Genomic DNA, 16309 nt, shown 5'->3' with positions numbered 1-16309 from the left:
TCTCCGCCGCCTTTGTCAGGACTCATTCCACAGTTCATGCCCCTGGTCACGCTGTCACCAGCCATGAGGGCGCCTAGCTGGCGGCTCCCTCACAGGCTCTTCCTCTGCTCCGTCTGCGTGGCCCGAGCACCTCAGCCCTGGAACCTTCACCCCCCTGACCCTCACTGGTCCCGCCGCCTGCACCGCGGCCACCCCCGCCAGCATCCTCTACATGGCAGCCCAGGGGCCGTCCAGATCTGCCAGTCTTCACCAGCCCACAGCCAGCCTGTGGCTAACTCCCACCACGTCCCAGCCAGCTGCTTCCTGACGCCACTGGGAGCAGGTCAGGCCGGGCCCTCGGGCCTCATTACCTGCGGGCACCCCCGCTCCTGCTCCAGGGCTGACCCTCAACTGGCTCCTCAAAACCCTGTTGCTCAGCTCCCGGAAGTCACCACAGCGCCTGACAGTCCCATCCTCGGTCCTGCACGCGGCTCCTCACACGGCTCCCCCCACCCGCATCCTGAGCTACTCGCCGGCTCATCACGCAGTTCTCCAGGTTCTTACCTAAGGCTCCGCACCTCTTCACAGTCTCTTGTGTTTCCCCAGCTTGTTACCACTTGTCACGGGGTCCCTCACGGCTCCTCACAGCCCGCACAGGTCACTCACACACGTCCACCCATCTTCTCACGCATCCCCACACAACCCCTCACACGGTTCCTCTCTTAACTCACCACAAGCTGCGCGCACACGGCCCTCACTCCTCACAGCATCTCGCACACTCCTCTCACGTCTCCTCAGCTCCCCAGAGCCCACACGATCCCTCACTATTTTGCACGCAGTTCCCACACGCTCCTCACACCTTCGTACACCGCCGCCCTCGCCGGCCCTCGCGCTGCTCCCAACACCGAGCCACAGGGCTGCCAGCGGCCTGAGCCGCTCCCCGCTCTCCCAGCGCCTCGCGCCTCCTCATGTGTCTCCGCACAGAGCGGGTCCCATCTAGTCCCTCGCACGGGTGCTCCACGGTTCTCAGAGCCCCTCCCCAACAGTTCCCGCTGAGCCGCAGCTTCACACGCTTCCTCACACAGCTCCACACACCGTGCCGGACTTCCAGCTCTGCACACAGTTCCCACAGCTTCCGCACACACTTGCTCGGACTCCCCGAGTCCCTCCGTCTCCTCACAGGGTCACGTGTTTACGTCCCCCGACACGGCCCACACTCCCCCACAGTGCTTCAGCAGTTGCACTTGCGTTGCCTCACACTTCTCCACGGGCCCTGACAGCTGCCCAGAGCCTCTCTCGGTTCCTCACAGCTGTTTACACTGTCCCGTTTCCTGCTCTCTCTCACCCTCTCAGGGCCCCTCGCAGCCCACTTCTGGGTGGCCTGCCACGGCACGCGCCTCCTCTCACGGCTCCTCACACACATTCGCACGGCACCTACGCAGCTGGACTTGTTCCTCTCAGATGCTCGTGTGGCCCCTCTCCTTCCTTCTCACAAGTCCTAAGCCCGTGCCCTCCCCTCACACTAACCAAGCTCTTCCCGGCTCACGCCTCACGCCTCAGGGCTGCACAGCTGCACTGTGGCACTGCCTGCCCGCTCGGCTCCTCCACGACCCGCAGGCCCCGGCCCTGGGGCTGCCTCTCCCGTGACGCCCCCCAGGCCGCGCCAACAAGAGGCCCCCACTCGGGTCACGCTCACAGCCCAGCCCTGCCCTTTACGAGGCTCACCCCTGTGCTCGCCCCCGATAGTTCACAGAGATCTCCGAGTCTCCTGCTGCCTCTCACCCACCCCGCAGCCTGCTCTCCACTCACGGGCCCAGCCCAGCTCCGAGCAGGACTGCTGTGGCCTGGGCTCCCACGGCCTCCCCCTTCCCCACCAAAGGCTGAGACCTTCCCCCAGAAGAGGGGAAGTGCTGCTTACCTTGTTGGGCCCCGAATCCTGCAAAAGCAAAAACAGAGCCTGAGGACAGAGCTCTGGGCCTGGGGCGGAGGCCCCAGCTCTGCCCACACCCCCCGGCACCCCACTGCTGCCCGTCATGACCGCCGGCCCTTGCTCTGCCCTCAGCCCTCAGAGCAGGATGGAGCAGAATCTGAGTCCACACCCCCACACATCCTCCACCAGGCCGAGCCCTCACTCGAGGGTCTCAGCTCCTCCTGCTGGGCAGCCTGGGGGGCACCCAGGGTCACAGCACCCAGAGCCCAGGGCCACCCTCAGGGCCCGTGAGGGAGATGGCACGCCCTGGTCTCACAGGCTCCAGGGGACGATAGGGCCCCGGCTCCACCTCCAGCCGGGGACTCCGTCCCCACACTCTGCGGCTTTTCCGTGGGCCCAGCCCCACAGCACGGACAGGGCCGGGACAAGGGGCCGCTCCCAGCGTCCCCCACCCCCACCCCATCCCCCGGGCGGCAGCACCCGGGGCCCGCTTACCATCTCGGCCAGCGCAGAGATGACCTTGCCCAGGGTGGTCAGGGACTTGTTGATGTTGGCTCCCTCCTGCATGGGGATGACGCGGCCGGGTGTCAGGTGGGCCCTCGCTCCCGTGGGACCCTGACCTGAGCTGAGCTGCCCTGATGGAGGCCCAGCGCCCAGCCCCCCGGTCTGGGGGACCTGTGAACCCTCCCGCCCTCCCCATCCCACGATGGCAGGACCAAAGAGGGTGCAGGAAATCAACTCCCCTTCCCTCCACTCTGTGGCCGCCGCCACTGGGTGTCGGTCCATTTTCCTCTGAGCTGCTGTCTCCCCCTCCCCTCAGACCACCCGGGTGTCAGGCCCCACTGGACAGTCGGTGGTGGTAGGTGCGGACCCTCGTGGGGGTGGCCCTACCTTCAGGCGTGTGCCCTTGGCCCCCGTGGAGTCGGCCCGCTCACTCCCAGCCAGGTCCACCAGGCTGATCTTGCTCACCTGTGAGGACACGGGCGTCACACGCAGGAGCTGCGATGCCCAATGGGGCCCGACCCCCTGGGTGCGGCCTGCAGGGCCCGCCCTCCCGGGCCAGTGTCGTCCACCGTCAGCTCCTCCTGCTCTGCCATGCGAGCCCACCGCCTGGGGAGGCTGCGCCCCACCCCCCGCCCCCGGCGCCCACTGCCCCCTGCGTGCTGGCTGCTCTTCACCCACACGCCACCGTCACTGCCACCCACTCCACAGGGCAGGCTCACTGGACGGTGGGGTTTGAACCCAGCTCCGGCAGCCCCTCCGCCACGGGTCAGCTGCCCTGTGGGGGCGCAGCTGCTCCAGCAATGGGTAGGGACCCCAGCACTCGCCCAGCCTGGGCGGGCCGCCACATGCTCCTGGGGGAGGCCCACGCCCTTTGGAGCCACGGAGGCTGCAGGCAGGACCCCCCCAGTGCCCAGAGCCTGACGGCGGGGAGCGGCAGGCAGCCCGTAGCCAGCCTGGCGCAGGCCCAGTTCTGCACTCCCGCCCTTCCAGGCCCCCGCAGGACGGCGCCAGGCCGAGGTGACCCCAGCATCATCAGGGACCGAGGGGCCCCTCTGCCGACTGTCCCGGGAACAGGGTCTGGATGGCAGGGTGGGCGTGGGGGCCGTCAGAGAAAACAGGGCGCTCAGGGTCAGGGCCACGATGGGCGCCCGCCCTGCCGCCCCTTCCGGCACCCACAGTCTGCACATCTGGCAGAGGCCCCAGGAGATGAGGCCCCTGTCCTGGCCCACTCACAAGGCCAGGGCGCGTGGGAGAGGCCTCTGGGGCTGGGGGCGCGGCGGGCAGCTCAGCACAAGCTTTCCTTTGTGCTCACAGATGCCAGCGCCCACAGTCAGGGGGTGCCCCAGCCTGCACCATGGCCCACAGTCAGCCTGTGACGGGCACTCACTCAACCCAAGGCCCCCAACTCCACCCTGGGAGGGCCCTGAGGTGTCCCCGGGCAGCAGGGCTGCCCTGCGCTGCAGCCCAGGAGACACCCTTCCCAGGCCCCATGAGCTCCACCATAACTGCCTGGCGGGAGGCTAATCTAAGGTCACAGCCCCTCAGTTGAGTCCCCCCACTCCCAGGTGGCACCCAAGGCTGAGATGAGGGGGCCTCTCAGTCCTGGCCGCCTCTCTTCAAGGCCCAAGCTGGGCCGTGGACGGTCAGCGCCCCGTGAAGGCGCCTCCTGCACCTTGCAGGCTGATACCCAGCTTGGCCTCCTTGCCCACCTGACCGGCCGCCCTGCCCCGCCCCACCCTCACAGCCGGCTCACTTTCTCTGTGGTGATGTTGGTCTCCGCGTCATGGCGCTTCTGCGTGAAGATGATGTTGAACACGGCATGGGAGCGGCTGCTGGTCTCGTTCATGTTCGTGGCCGCCACCGTCCTGGGGAACAGAAGCCACATACGGTCACTTGGCGCCCCACGGTCGGACGTGAGGGCTGCTGGTGGTGCCAGCCTGCTTGTCGAGGACATGAGACGTCTGCCAGGGCCGTCTTGTCAGAGCTCGGGCAGAGCCCACACCATCTGCCCACCTCGGCCACCGTAGCTCCTGCAGCCCCCAGCTCGAGCCTGGCACTCAGGGTGCCATGACTGGGGGGCGGTCTCTCGGCTTCCAGGGGTTCAGCAGAGCCCAGCTATTGCTCACTCAATGCCTGAGGCAGTGGTCTGTGGGCAGTGGTGCAGAAAGGCCCCCAGGAAGGGAAAGAAGGGTCCACTGTCACACCCCTCCCCAGTTGCTCCAGGAGAAGGCCTGAGGCTGCCTGACCAGAGGCTAGTGTTGGACCCAATGCCACCGACATGCAGAGCCCCTGGGGAAACGCAGAGGCTGGGCTCACTGCCGGACAGCTCCCCGCACAGAGAGGTCCCTGCCAGGCCACGGCTGAGTGCTGGGTGTCGCCTGCAGACCCAGTCTTCCTCACCCTCCCAGGAGCCCCTGGGTGGCAGATGGGCGGCTGTTGCCATGCAACCCGGGCAGACCCTCCTGGGCAGGGAGGTCCAGGGCATGGCAGCCACGGAGACCAATAGCTTGTGGCTGGTAGTGCCTTGAGGCTGGCCCTCTCCACACACCCCGAGAAGGCAGAGCTGGGCCTCACAGCCTGGCCCCACCCAGGGCAGCCATCGCCAGACCCTCTAGGAGGAGCAAACCCCATGTAGGTGAAGGCGTCCCCAGCACTGGGCGAGCTGGAGGTCCCTCGCAGGCTGGCATGTGCCCAAATGGCCTTAGGCCCAACAGGGGCCCCGGACAACCCCCATGGGGACACCAACAGGCATCCCAAGGCCCAGTCTCCCTCGGAGAGACTCAAGGCTGCGCTTGTGGTGGGGTGGGGAGGGAGGGTGGGTGAGTCACCCGCACACACCGGGCCTTGTTCCCTGAGTCCATGAGGTCTTGGATGTCATTGTAGGAGGTGACCGCCAGCTTGGACAGGTCCTCCACGTAGGGACCCAGCAGCGGGTGCTCCCGCACACGCAGGTTGCCCTTGTTCTTGGGGTTCAGGAGGTCACGGACACGCTCGCAGTAAATCTCCATGTAGCTGACCTGCAGGACAGAGTTGACATCAGGGACCCCCGAGGTGGGGGAGGCAGGGTACAGCATGTACCCAAGTCACCTGCTGGGACAGGGTCCCTCCTGGAATGTGTAAGCAGAGGTATCAGGCCACCCCCACCTGCCTGGCCCTGCCCACCCACAGCCATGCTGCCGGCTGGCCCAGGGAGGCCACACTGGTGCCACTTTGGCCACAGCCCAGCCCAAGCCATGCAGCTCCGACTAGCTGCTCATGAGCGCCGTGGAGATAACACTGCCCCTTCCAGTGTCCAGCACAGGGCGGGCAGACTTGCGGCATGCATGCAAGGATGGCAAGATAGGGGCGCAGGCCAGTGGGAAGACTGGCTTTAGGTCAGAAAAGCCACGCTCCAAGCGACAGGCAGTGGGGAGCCCTACCTCCACAGAGTAGGACATGTTATCATTGGTGGTGTCGTTGATGCGGGAGAAGAGGTCCTCACAGAGCTGCCGGGATAGAGGATGCAGTCAGACGTGAGGCTGGGCTGTCCCCAGGGCCCTGCTTCTCGAGGTGCTGGGCTCCTGCACCCCAGGAAGGATTCTGCCCCCAAGTGCCTCCCACACACTCACGGTCCACATTAAAGGCACTGAGAAGGCCTGCAGCCAAGGAGTCACTGTCTTCTGATAACTCAGGGGACCCCCGGCTGACATCTCATCCTCTCCTGCTCCTCCCGCCATCCTCGCCTGCGTGGGGTCGAGGATCTACCATGCTGCAGACCACCTGACATTCTCCCCTCCCTGACGAGTCCAGTACTGACCAGGTCAGATTTGGAGACCTGCCTAGCGGGCACCTCCTGTCCTGAGCACCTCTCCCTGCCTGGACCACCAGCCCTCACAGCTCTCCCCAGGAAAAGCTGCCCCCACCAGCAGTTGTCCCAGCCTTCCTGTCATGGGTATGACCGCGGTGGGCGCTGGCCAGGGCTGGGCAGCTCCTGCAGCTCCACATCCACGGCCCTCGGTCTTCCACCTTCGCATGCTGCCTCCTGCCCAGGCCCTACCCTTCTCCTGGTTTACCTTCCTTCCTGGTCCCTGCTCTCCGGGGGAGCCTGTTCCGCCCTCCCCAGGCCTCACCCAGGCCCCGCCCTCCCCGGGCCTCGCCCTGCCCGAGGCCCCGCCCACCCAGCTTCGGACCACACCCCCTCTGCGCAGCCCTCCGCAGGCCCCGCCGCAGGCCCCGCCCCGCCGCCGCGTGCCTGCGGGATGATGCCCTGCTGGTCCTTCTCCTGCTTGCCCATCATGGTGTAGGACTTGCCAGCCCCAGTCTGTCCGTAGGCGAAGATGCAGACGTTGTAGCCTTCGAAGGCGTGCTGTAGCATCTCCTCGCCGATGTCGCGGTACACCTGCTTCTGGGAGGCGTAATTGATGTCTTCTGGCTGCAGGAGGAGACGGGAGCAGCTGCAGGAGGCTGGGGTGCCGAGCTCTCCACCCGCCAGGGTCACTGAGCGCCCGCATCGCCCCAGAGGCCTCCGGGGCCAAGGCCAGTGCAGCGGGGAGGACACCTGCCCGCCCAGCCCCTCACAGGACACCTGGAGAGGGGAAATAATCTGGGAGGGGGGCGGCTTCTGGAGGGAGCGGTAGGAAGGGCCATCAGGCTAGGGCCGGACAGAGTGGAAGAGCATCTCAGCAGAGGGAACAGCGTGTGCAAAGGCTGAGAAGTGGGGGTACATGACGTGGTGCCTGAAACCAAGCTTGGTGTGGCGGCCGTGGAGTGACAAGATGGGGCTGGAGAGGCGGCAGGGTAGGAGCTCAGGGGCTGCGCTGTTGCCTTTGGACACTGTTCTGAAGACAGTGGTCTCTTTAGGCAGGACTGGGGGTCACCCTGACTGTGGGAGAGGAGGGGCTGGAAGGTGAAATGGGGAGCCCTGGGACCAGGCTCTCAGAGATGTGACCCAAGGCGGGCCCGGGCCCAGGGACAGAGGGCCTGGACGCCTTCTAGGATGCAGGAGGCTGGAGGAGGTGGGGGGTGAAAGGCCCAGAGGCCTCCCAGGCTCCCAGGGGAAGTGGAGTGAAGGGCGTGGGCAGGCCAGTGTCAGAGGGGCGGGCTCAGCTTCGGACACTGAGCTTGGGATGTCTGGGGAAGAGGAGAGGCTGGTGGGCAAGTATACAGCTCAGACCCTGGGAAACTGCCCCTGGTGGGCTGACAGCCCCTGGTCCCTGTCACAGCAGGGGACAGTGCCCCTGACACCTGCACTATGACCTTTCACACACAAGGCAACTGAGGAAAGCAGGCCCCTCCCCACGGGCCTCCACCTAGGCCCACACCACCCGCATCGGCCCTGCAGGGGACCGCGTGGGCCCCTCACCCCACTGCCTCAGAGAAGGTCAAGGGACTGGCGGACGGCCACACAGCAAGCAGGGCGGATCTGGCTTCCACCCGCCGGAGCCCCCGCCCTGGGCTTACCGACGTGTGTGACCAGTAGGAGTAGTCGAAGCTGAAGCTTTTGGGTGTCTCCTTGGGCTGTTTGGGGTTAACGATGGCTGCGGGGAGGGAGACAGACATAATGCTTAGCGCTGCCCTGCAGGGACACGTTGACCCTGGACGTGCCTGAGAGGAACCCCAGGGCAGGGAGGCAGGGTCCTCAGAGGCCTCTAGCCTCAGAAAATCCAGCCCCCTGCCCCAAAATGGGCAGGGACGAGGCAGATAATCCTCTGTCAACAAGGCAGTGCAGGCACCAGGCCGGAGCGCAAGCCCACGGCCCATCCCCTCCTCCTGGGTCCACACTCTGCTCGCCTAGCCAGCCCTGGCCTCTCACGTCCGTTCTGCACACACGTGCCCTAGGAGGCCTGGAAGACCGTCAGTCACAGCCGCGTCCTCGCTTCTTTTGGGGCCCGTCATGCTCGTGTGCTTGTCCACGTCCAGGGCATGCTGGCTGTCCCTCTGCAGGGACACCACGCGTTCCTGCTCCTGCAGGGCCTGCGTGTCCACTCTCGGGGGCCGTGGGGCTGTCTTCAGCTCAGCTCCCCCCAATCCCCCTCCTCCACCAGCCACACCTGGGCCGGCAGGAGGCAGCTCTCCTGATGAACAAAATGTTGGTTCATCAAGGGACAAGCAACACCGCTGGCAGGCCTGCTGAGGCCTGTGTCCAGCCCAAGGCCAAAGCACCCCAGGGATCCCACGCCCTGGACGGGCCTTGGGTCCTGGAGGCCTGGACTTGGCCGGCAGCATGTCTGCTGTGGCCGGGCAGCAGGCACTGAGGCTCCTGGGACACTGTCTTAACCCCAATGCCTGTGTTGATAGAGGACCCCAGGAACCCCTGAGAGCCCACCTGGCCGGGAACAGACGCCTCCCTGGGGCTTCACCTCCACCAGGAACTCGGGCCGTCCTGGTGGGAGAGGGCTCCAGGGCCCCAGGCCACTCCCCGCCACGGCATCCCATCTGAGGAGCGCGGCACCCTCCTCCCCGTACTTGGAGACGCGGGCCATGCTGCCCACCCCTCGGACCAGCTTTCCTCAGCGCTGGGGGCTGGGGCCCTCGCCTTCCTGAGCTCCAGGACCCCACACCCTGCCCCACCAGCCCATGCCCTGGGTGACCTATAACTCTCACTGATAGAGCAAACCACACCCCTGTGGCAGGCTGAGTTACGTCCCTCAGAATTCACACATCACTGAGTCTTGACCCCCCTCAGAATTCATACATGGAGTCCTGACTCCAGGACTTGGGATGTGACCTTATTTGGAGACAGGGTCCTGGCAGGTGGGACTGGTAAGGAGGAAGTCGCACTGGGGTTGGATGGGCCCTGATCCCACGGGGCTGGCGTCCTTTTTCTAAGGGGAACGTGACACAGACACACGCGTGGGGAAGGCCGTGTAAAGATGGAGGTGGAGACCGGGACAGCGCTTCTCCAGGCCAGGAGACACCAGCATCTCCAGAAACCGCTAGAGGCGAGAGCCATGAGGAAGGCTGAATGCCAAAGAAGTGGTGCTTTTGGCCTGTGGTGTTGGACAAGACTCTTGAGAGTCCCCGGACTCCAAGGAGATCAAGCCAGTCCATCCTAAAGGAAATCAACACTGAATATTCCTTGGAAGGACTGATGCTGAAGCTCCAATACTTTGGCCACCTGATGCGAAGAGCTGACTCATTAGTAAAGACCCTGATGCTGGGAAAGATTGAAGGCGGGAGGACAAGGGGCCAACAGAGGGTGAGATGGTTGGATGGCATCACCGACTCAATGGACATGAGTTTGAGCAAACTCTGGGAGATGGTGAAGGACAGGGAAGCCTGGTGTGCTGCAGTCCACGGGGTCGCAAAAAGTCAGACATGACTGAGCAGCTGATCAGCAAGAAAAGGAGGTGAGCGAGGTGGGGAGTAGCTTCTCCTCCCCTCAGAAGGAGCACCTTGATGTCACAGCCGGTGACTCTCTGATCGGGACTCAACAGCCTCAGGACCTGCTGTCTAAGCGGCCTTGTCAGCAGCACTGGGACCTGCACCCCAACCCTGGCCACCCCGGCCTTGACCAGCTCAGCAGGCAGGTCCCCTGCTGGGCACTCCGGAAGGTCTTGCTCATGGCCCAGGTGTCACCAGAAGCCCGGTCCCTGTGGCTGATCCGGCTCCAGGCCCCAGGCCCTGGGTTTGAGGGGTTCTAGGTGATGGCTCAGTACCCTGGGGAGGCTGGCGGGAGGGAGCAGGTGGCTGACCATCACAGCCCTTTCTTTGGAGCCGAAAGGGGGTCACGTCATCCATGCTGCCTCCAGGAGCAAGGCTGAGAGGAGACCTAGCTGCCCGGGTTTCAGCTCCTGCTGGACATGGGGATGTGGCCGCCGGAACCTCAGCACAGATAATGCCAGCGCCGTGGAAACGACAATCACAGTGCCCCCCGAGCGCACACAGGCCCTGGCACCCACCAGCGCCCCAGCTTGGCCCACCCTGTCACCCCACCCCGCCCAGCCCCCTCTCCTTCGCCGACCGCAACCCCTGTCCCCCTGGTGCTGACACTGTCCGGGCGCTGGGGTATCTGCCTGCACTGGGACCCCCGGCCCCCCTAGGGACAGGGCACAGACACGCTCAAGGAACCTCGAGTGGGCAGGGGATAGCCTGTTGCCAGGGTCAGCGAGTGGGGAGTGGGCCTCAAGGAGAGCCCGCCAGGGAGACCAGCGGGCAGAGCTGCTCTGGCTCTGGACCTGCTGACACCTGCCCCTCCCACTGGCACAGAGTCCGTGGTGTGACTGTGACCCCACCCTGTTCTGACCCCGGAGTCCTCTGGTGTCCCCATCACAGACGGTCCTGGGCTCCCGAGGGGACTGCCCTCCCCAGGGTCCAGCCCAGGCCTGCTCTCCACTGACGCCTCTGAGCCCTCACCAGGGCGACCTCCCTGGGCCAGGGGGACATGGCAGCACCCACCCGCCAGCACCCGTGTGGCCTTGTGTCTCCTCCTCCTGAGGTTCTGAGGAGGGGCCGGGACCTGGGCTTGTTGGGGACTCAGCACCTCGGCCCCTGCTGCGGGCACATGGGGGACAAAGACGGGCGCCATGGGGCGAGAACATCAGCGCAGAGGCTGAGCTAGGATGAGCCGCTTTCTCAAAGTCTGAAGGCCCCACGCGCCAGGAGCAGCCTCCGCTCCTTCTAGGAGCATGTGCTCAACACTGAGGAGTTCTGTGAGTCTGTGGTTAAACCCCGGGGGGCTTGGAACCGACATGGGGACAGTATTTACACCACGGAAATGGGCAAACAGCGGGTGTGTGTGAGACTGTGTGTGTGTGTGTGTGTGTGTGTGTGTGTGCACGCGTGCGCGCCAGACCAAGTGAGGTCTAGTTTAGTGACAGGCCACTGCTCACCACCTGCGAGATTTAGAAAGTGGCCTCACTGAGATGGAGACGGAAACATCCATGTCAGGGGTCCGGGGACTTTCTCTCAGCATTGGGCTCATGTCAGGAGGCCCTCCAGGTAGCAGGAGGGGTCATCCTGCCCAGCAAGGCCCCCACGCCCCCAGCAAGGCCCTCGCGAGGCTCTGCCAGCCATGGCCCTTGTCCCTGGCCCATCTAGTTCCATGTCTGTGTCCCCAAGGGAACGTTACCCCCAGGGCAGTGAGGGCCTCGGTCCTGCTCCCCAGGCCTGATGTTGGGGCTGCTGACCAGGGCCCTGCATCTGACACCATGTGTCTGAGCCACTCCTCTGATTTACAGGCCCACAGCCATGTCACCACCTCCTGGCCACACCCATGCTCCCTTTTGTGGGTTCCCAGGCCCAGCCTCACTCTATTTGGAGCCCAGAACATTCTAGAATAGTGATGGCAAGTGGGGCCAACTTCTCTGAGGATTTGGGTGTTGAGAATGCACGCGAGCTGTTGGTCAACAAGGGCCTTTGTGCAACTAGCAGGGTCTGTGTGGGCAGGGGAGGCTGTCAGGGGGGTCCCGATGGACCTTCCAGAACAGCAGTCTATTCCCTGAAACACACAGCAGGCCCAGCTAGCCAGGGTCCAGCCTTGCAGGCAGGAAGGCCAGGCTGGGTGAGGGCCTGTGGGGCCTTGCAGGGCTGGAGGGCCTGGCCTTGAAGGCATCCACCCCGCACAGGCACTGGCCTGGGTTGAATAGCGTCCTCCCCAAATTCATGTCCACCGGAACCTCAGAATGCGACCTAAGGCCTTACAGAAATAGGGTCCCTGCTGGACCAACTTCTTCAGCCTCAAGGGAGCCAGACTGGACAGCCCGCCACCCACATGGGGCCAGGCTGGAGATATAAGAGGTCCAGGTCCTGGGCAGACCCTCTGCCTGCATGGGGGCAGTAGCTGGACAAGACCTCAGCTTCCTGAGGAGGACGCCCAGAAGTGTGTCCCGTATTAACAGGTCCCAGAGAGCTGGGCCCTGTTCCTGCTGCCCGCAGTGGGCTCCCGCTCACCAACACCCCTTCGCAGCTTCTGTGCCCCCACAGTGCAACCAAGGACCACCTCCCAGGTAAGCTCTCGGCACCCGAACCCTCACCTCAGCTCTGCTTCCGGGCAGCTGGTAGAGACAACGCCACTCATGAGAGTCGCTATGAGCCCCCGTTGCAGCTGGGTGCCATGCTCAGCAGGGCCCCTCGCAGGCTCCCACTGGGGCCTCTACAACGTGCCCCAGGGCTCCCGCAAAGCCCTCCAGCCCAGAACCCCCTTCCACAGAGTCCAGTGGCGCCCCAGGACACCCCCAGGACAGAACACCCCCAGCCATGCCCGAATCCTCAGCCCTCACAGCCCCGGGAGGCAGCCAGCACCCACCCCGAGTGCGCCTCCCCTGGGGCAGACCCTCCTTCCAACACTGCGGACGACAGAAGTTGACCCCCACGCCCCTCCCCACGCTCCTCCTACAACCTGAGGACCACTGGGTGCAGGTTCCCCACGGAGCTGCGGGCGACAGCTCCAGGTGCAAGCTGCCCGCTGAGCCCGCCAACCACACAGCCGGGAGAGGACGACGAATTCCCGCCTGACACCAGGCGTGGGGCTGGGCTCCTGATCAGCAGGAGGTGACCCAAACACTGGTTCCACTTCCAGGGCCCCAAACGCGCCTGCTCGTCCCCAGTGTGAGAAGCAAAGATGCCTGCTCTAGGGGTTGGGGCGGGGGGCCTCCAGGTGTCAGCAACACCCTGCTTCTCAGTCTGGGTGGGGCTGAGTGCTTCCCAGAAGCACATACTCTGTCCCCATCCCCAGGAGCACACACCCCGCCGTCCCCTCTCGAGAAATCAAGAACCTTGCGTCCTGGACTGAAAAGTACCCTCTGCAAATTCACATCTCCCCGAACCTCAGAATGGGAGAAACAAGGTCTCTTAAGATGTATGTAGCTGTTGAAATGAGGGCACACTGGATCGGGGCTGCTCCTAAGTCCAGCGGTCAGTGTCCGAACGAGGCCAGCAAAGACCCAGGCACACAGGGGAGAAGCCCGGTGAGGACGGAGCAGGGGGGCGGAGCAGGGGGAGGGGCGTGCAGGCGTGGCCGTCGCCGGAGGCCATGGGAGGCAGGCAAAGCCCTCCTCCGGCACCGCCACCGGGAGGCCGGCCCTGTCAGCACCTCGGCTTTGAACTCTGGCCCCAGCGACTCCGAGAGAACACGCGTCTTCGCTCTCAGCCACCCGACTGGCGGCCTCTTTCCCTGCAGCCCCAAGACCCGTGCGCCCGGCCCAGCGCGCAGCACTCACTGGTGGTGCCCTGCCCCGCGGCCCCAGGGCCGGGCCGGGGCGCAGCACTCACTGGTGGTGCTCCCCAGGACCCGTGCGCCCTCAGCCGCCAGCCTGGGCCCCCGCCCCGCGGCCCCAGGGCCCGGCCCGCGCAGCACTCACCGGTGGTGCTCCCCAGGACCCGTGCGCCCTCAGCCCCCGCCCTGGGCCCCCGCCCCTCCGCCCCCGCGGCCCCAGGGCCCGGCCCGCGCGCAGCACTCACTGGTGGTGCTCCCGGACATCTGAATGATGCACTTGGACTCGCGGCTCATCTCCCGGGAGTTGAAGGGGCGGACGCGCACCGCCACCTTCACCGAGGCCCCGGCCATCTCTGCGGCCCCTGCGGGTCACTCCTGGCAGCGGTGGGAGCCCCGGCGAGCAGGGGAGACACCTGGGGGAAAAGGGAGATGTGAGTTAGAAACAGTGCCCAGAAAGGTGCAGCAGGTGTTTCTGGCAATGGAACCCTCTCTGGTCCAGCCCCGGTGACACCTACTCAGATGACCAGTCCAGGAGGAGGAACAGAGCGGGTGGCTGCGGGCGAGAAAGGCCTTGAGTTTTAGGAAAGACAGTCAACGGGATGAGAGGAGCCTGAGAAAGCGGCAGCCTAGCAAGTACTCTTGCCTGGAAAATCCCATGGACGGAGGAGCCTGGCGGGCTGCGGTCCATGGGGTTGAGAAGAGTCGGACATGACTGAGCGACTTCACTTTCACTTTTCACTCTCATGCACTGGAGAAGGAAATGGCAACCCACTCCAGTGTTCTTGCCTGGACAATCCCAGGGACTGGGGAGCCTGGTGGGCTGCCGTCTATGGGGTCACACAGAGTCGGACACAACTGAAGCGACTTAGCAGTAGCAGCAGCAGCAAGAAGAAGCAGGTAATTCACTCCAGGACCCGGAAGGATTCCAGGTGCCTCTGGAGGTCACTGATTGAGTGGGACTGCCCAAGGGGACTTAGTGAAATGCACATGGGGGAGCACCATGCGAAGAAAAGACGGGGTCGGCGAGCTGAGGACCGGGCGAAAACCACCAAAAGGCAGGGCTTCGCTGGTGGCGCGGGGTGCCGGGTCCGCAGCCGCCAGTGCAGGAGACCACAGGCAATGTCCTTGCCCACAGCCTCAGAGGGAGCCAGCCTGCTGACTGACCCCTTGGTCCGGGACATCCAGCCTCCAGACTCAGAGACAATACACTTCTGTTGTCTAAGCCCTCGATCTGTGCTACTTTGTGACAGCAGCTGTTAGCTCCAGCAGAGTAATGAAGACCCTGAGACCCCCACCCCTACCAGCGAACATCCAGGACGTGCCCCCACCCCAACCTCACCACCCCCACCAGGCAGGAGGCCAGAGGGTACCCTCAGGGAGACTGAGGCTCTGCAGCCTGGGGCTCTGAGGACCAGCTGAAGGTGTAGTGAAGAGCCCAGTGAGATGGTCTGCAGGGGGACCCCAGCCTCCACTCCTGCTGCGGGGCTAGTGTGGTGGCCGCCAGGGGAGACTGAGCAGGATCACACCCTCTATCGAGACACACAGAGACTAAAACGAAGAGGGGAGCACAGTAGGAAGAGATGAGGCAGGAAAGTGCCCGTCGTGTCTGAGTCTCCGCGGACTGCAGCCCTCCAGGCAGGAATACTGGAGTGGGTTGCCATTTCCTCCTCCAGCGGATCATTGCGACGCAGGGATGGAACCCAGGTCTCCTGCATTGCAGGCAGATTCTTTACCTTCTGAGCCACAAATTTTAAACGCTTTGTAATTCATATTCTCAGAAAGAAAAGTTATCCATGAGCAAGTAAAGGATACTATTTTTTAAAGGAACTTTTAATAAGTAAGAAAGAGGTCTTGGAAATTAAGAATATGAAAACAGATCTTTAAAAGTAAATAAAAAGCTTGGAAATACAATTAAGTAATTTTCCATGCGAAAGAGAAATAAAATTTGAGGCTCAATGAAAAGAAACTGTTAAAGAAATAATTCAAGAAAACTTCCCAGCATTGCCAGTCATGAGTTTCCAAATTCAGAGGTCTACCTACCCCACCTGCTATAAAAGGTCATAAACCACAGCAAATGGTGAACTTTCAAGAGTTCCGGGCTAAAGGGAAGATTCCACAGAGAAAGGCAGGCCGCAGAGGAGGGAGACTCAGAATGGCACCATCACCTCATGGACAATGGAGGAAGAAATACTTTCAGATTGCTGAGGAACGGCAGCAATATTCAGCCTAGAACTCTGACCTCAGGCAAACCACAGCCGGGGGAGGGTGAAAGGGAGACCCAGGAAGACTCTGGAAGAGGCGGGACCCTGTGCTCCACACGTGAGGAAGACGTGGGTGGGGTCCCAGCCAGAGGACGGTGAAGGGGTCTCAGGAGGGCCCTGGGGCTGCCTGGAGGGGGACACCCCCAGTCAGAGGGCAGTGGAGGGGACCCACCCAGGGGCAAGACAGCGCTGCAAGGCCAGAAGGGTCTCCCATGCAGAGAAGCGTCCATCCGAGGGTTGGATTAGAGATCAGTGATGAACCCAGGCATCAGCTGTCAGTTATTTCTGAGAACATCTTCTACAAGAAGGAAACTGTAGGCACTTCCCTGATGGTCCAGAGGGGAAGAATCCGCTTTCTAGTGCAGGGGATGAGGGTTTGATCCCTGGTCAGAGAACTAAGATCTCACAGGCCACATGGCAACTAAGCCCGAGCACAGCTAGAGACTCCGTGAGTCCCGCGAAAGATCCGCGTGATAAACGAGATAAGCCCCGAGGAAGATC

The 16309-nt window shown here is 63.7% G+C and overlaps 1 protein-coding gene across 1 annotated transcript in view; it reads right to left on the bottom strand.

Moving 5' to 3' along the window:
• KIF1A (kinesin family member 1A) overlaps positions 1 to 16309 on the bottom strand; it is a 55491-nt gene that overhangs the window by 20697 nt on the left and 18485 nt on the right. The window contains exons 2-11 of the mRNA XM_018046471.1: positions 13793 to 13960; positions 7853 to 7929; positions 6645 to 6824; positions 5833 to 5898; positions 5252 to 5430; positions 4167 to 4278; positions 2801 to 2878; positions 2405 to 2470; positions 1898 to 1915; positions 839 to 1051 (exon numbers count right to left, since the gene is read on the bottom strand). Coding sequence (XP_017901960.1) covers positions 839 to 1051; positions 1898 to 1915; positions 2405 to 2470; positions 2801 to 2878; positions 4167 to 4278; positions 5252 to 5430; positions 5833 to 5898; positions 6645 to 6824; positions 7853 to 7929; positions 13793 to 13898 — 1095 coding nt within the window. The 5' untranslated portion in view covers positions 13899 to 13960. The remainder of the gene's footprint in view (positions 1 to 838; positions 1052 to 1897; positions 1916 to 2404; positions 2471 to 2800; positions 2879 to 4166; positions 4279 to 5251; positions 5431 to 5832; positions 5899 to 6644; positions 6825 to 7852; positions 7930 to 13792; positions 13961 to 16309) is intronic.

This window comes from Capra hircus, chromosome 3 (genome assembly GCF_001704415.2).
Source record: "Capra hircus breed San Clemente chromosome 3, ASM170441v1, whole genome shotgun sequence".
In the NCBI taxonomy this organism is placed as follows: domain Eukaryota; kingdom Metazoa; phylum Chordata; class Mammalia; order Artiodactyla; family Bovidae; genus Capra; species Capra hircus.
This window is presented reverse-complemented; position numbering and strand designations above follow the sequence as displayed.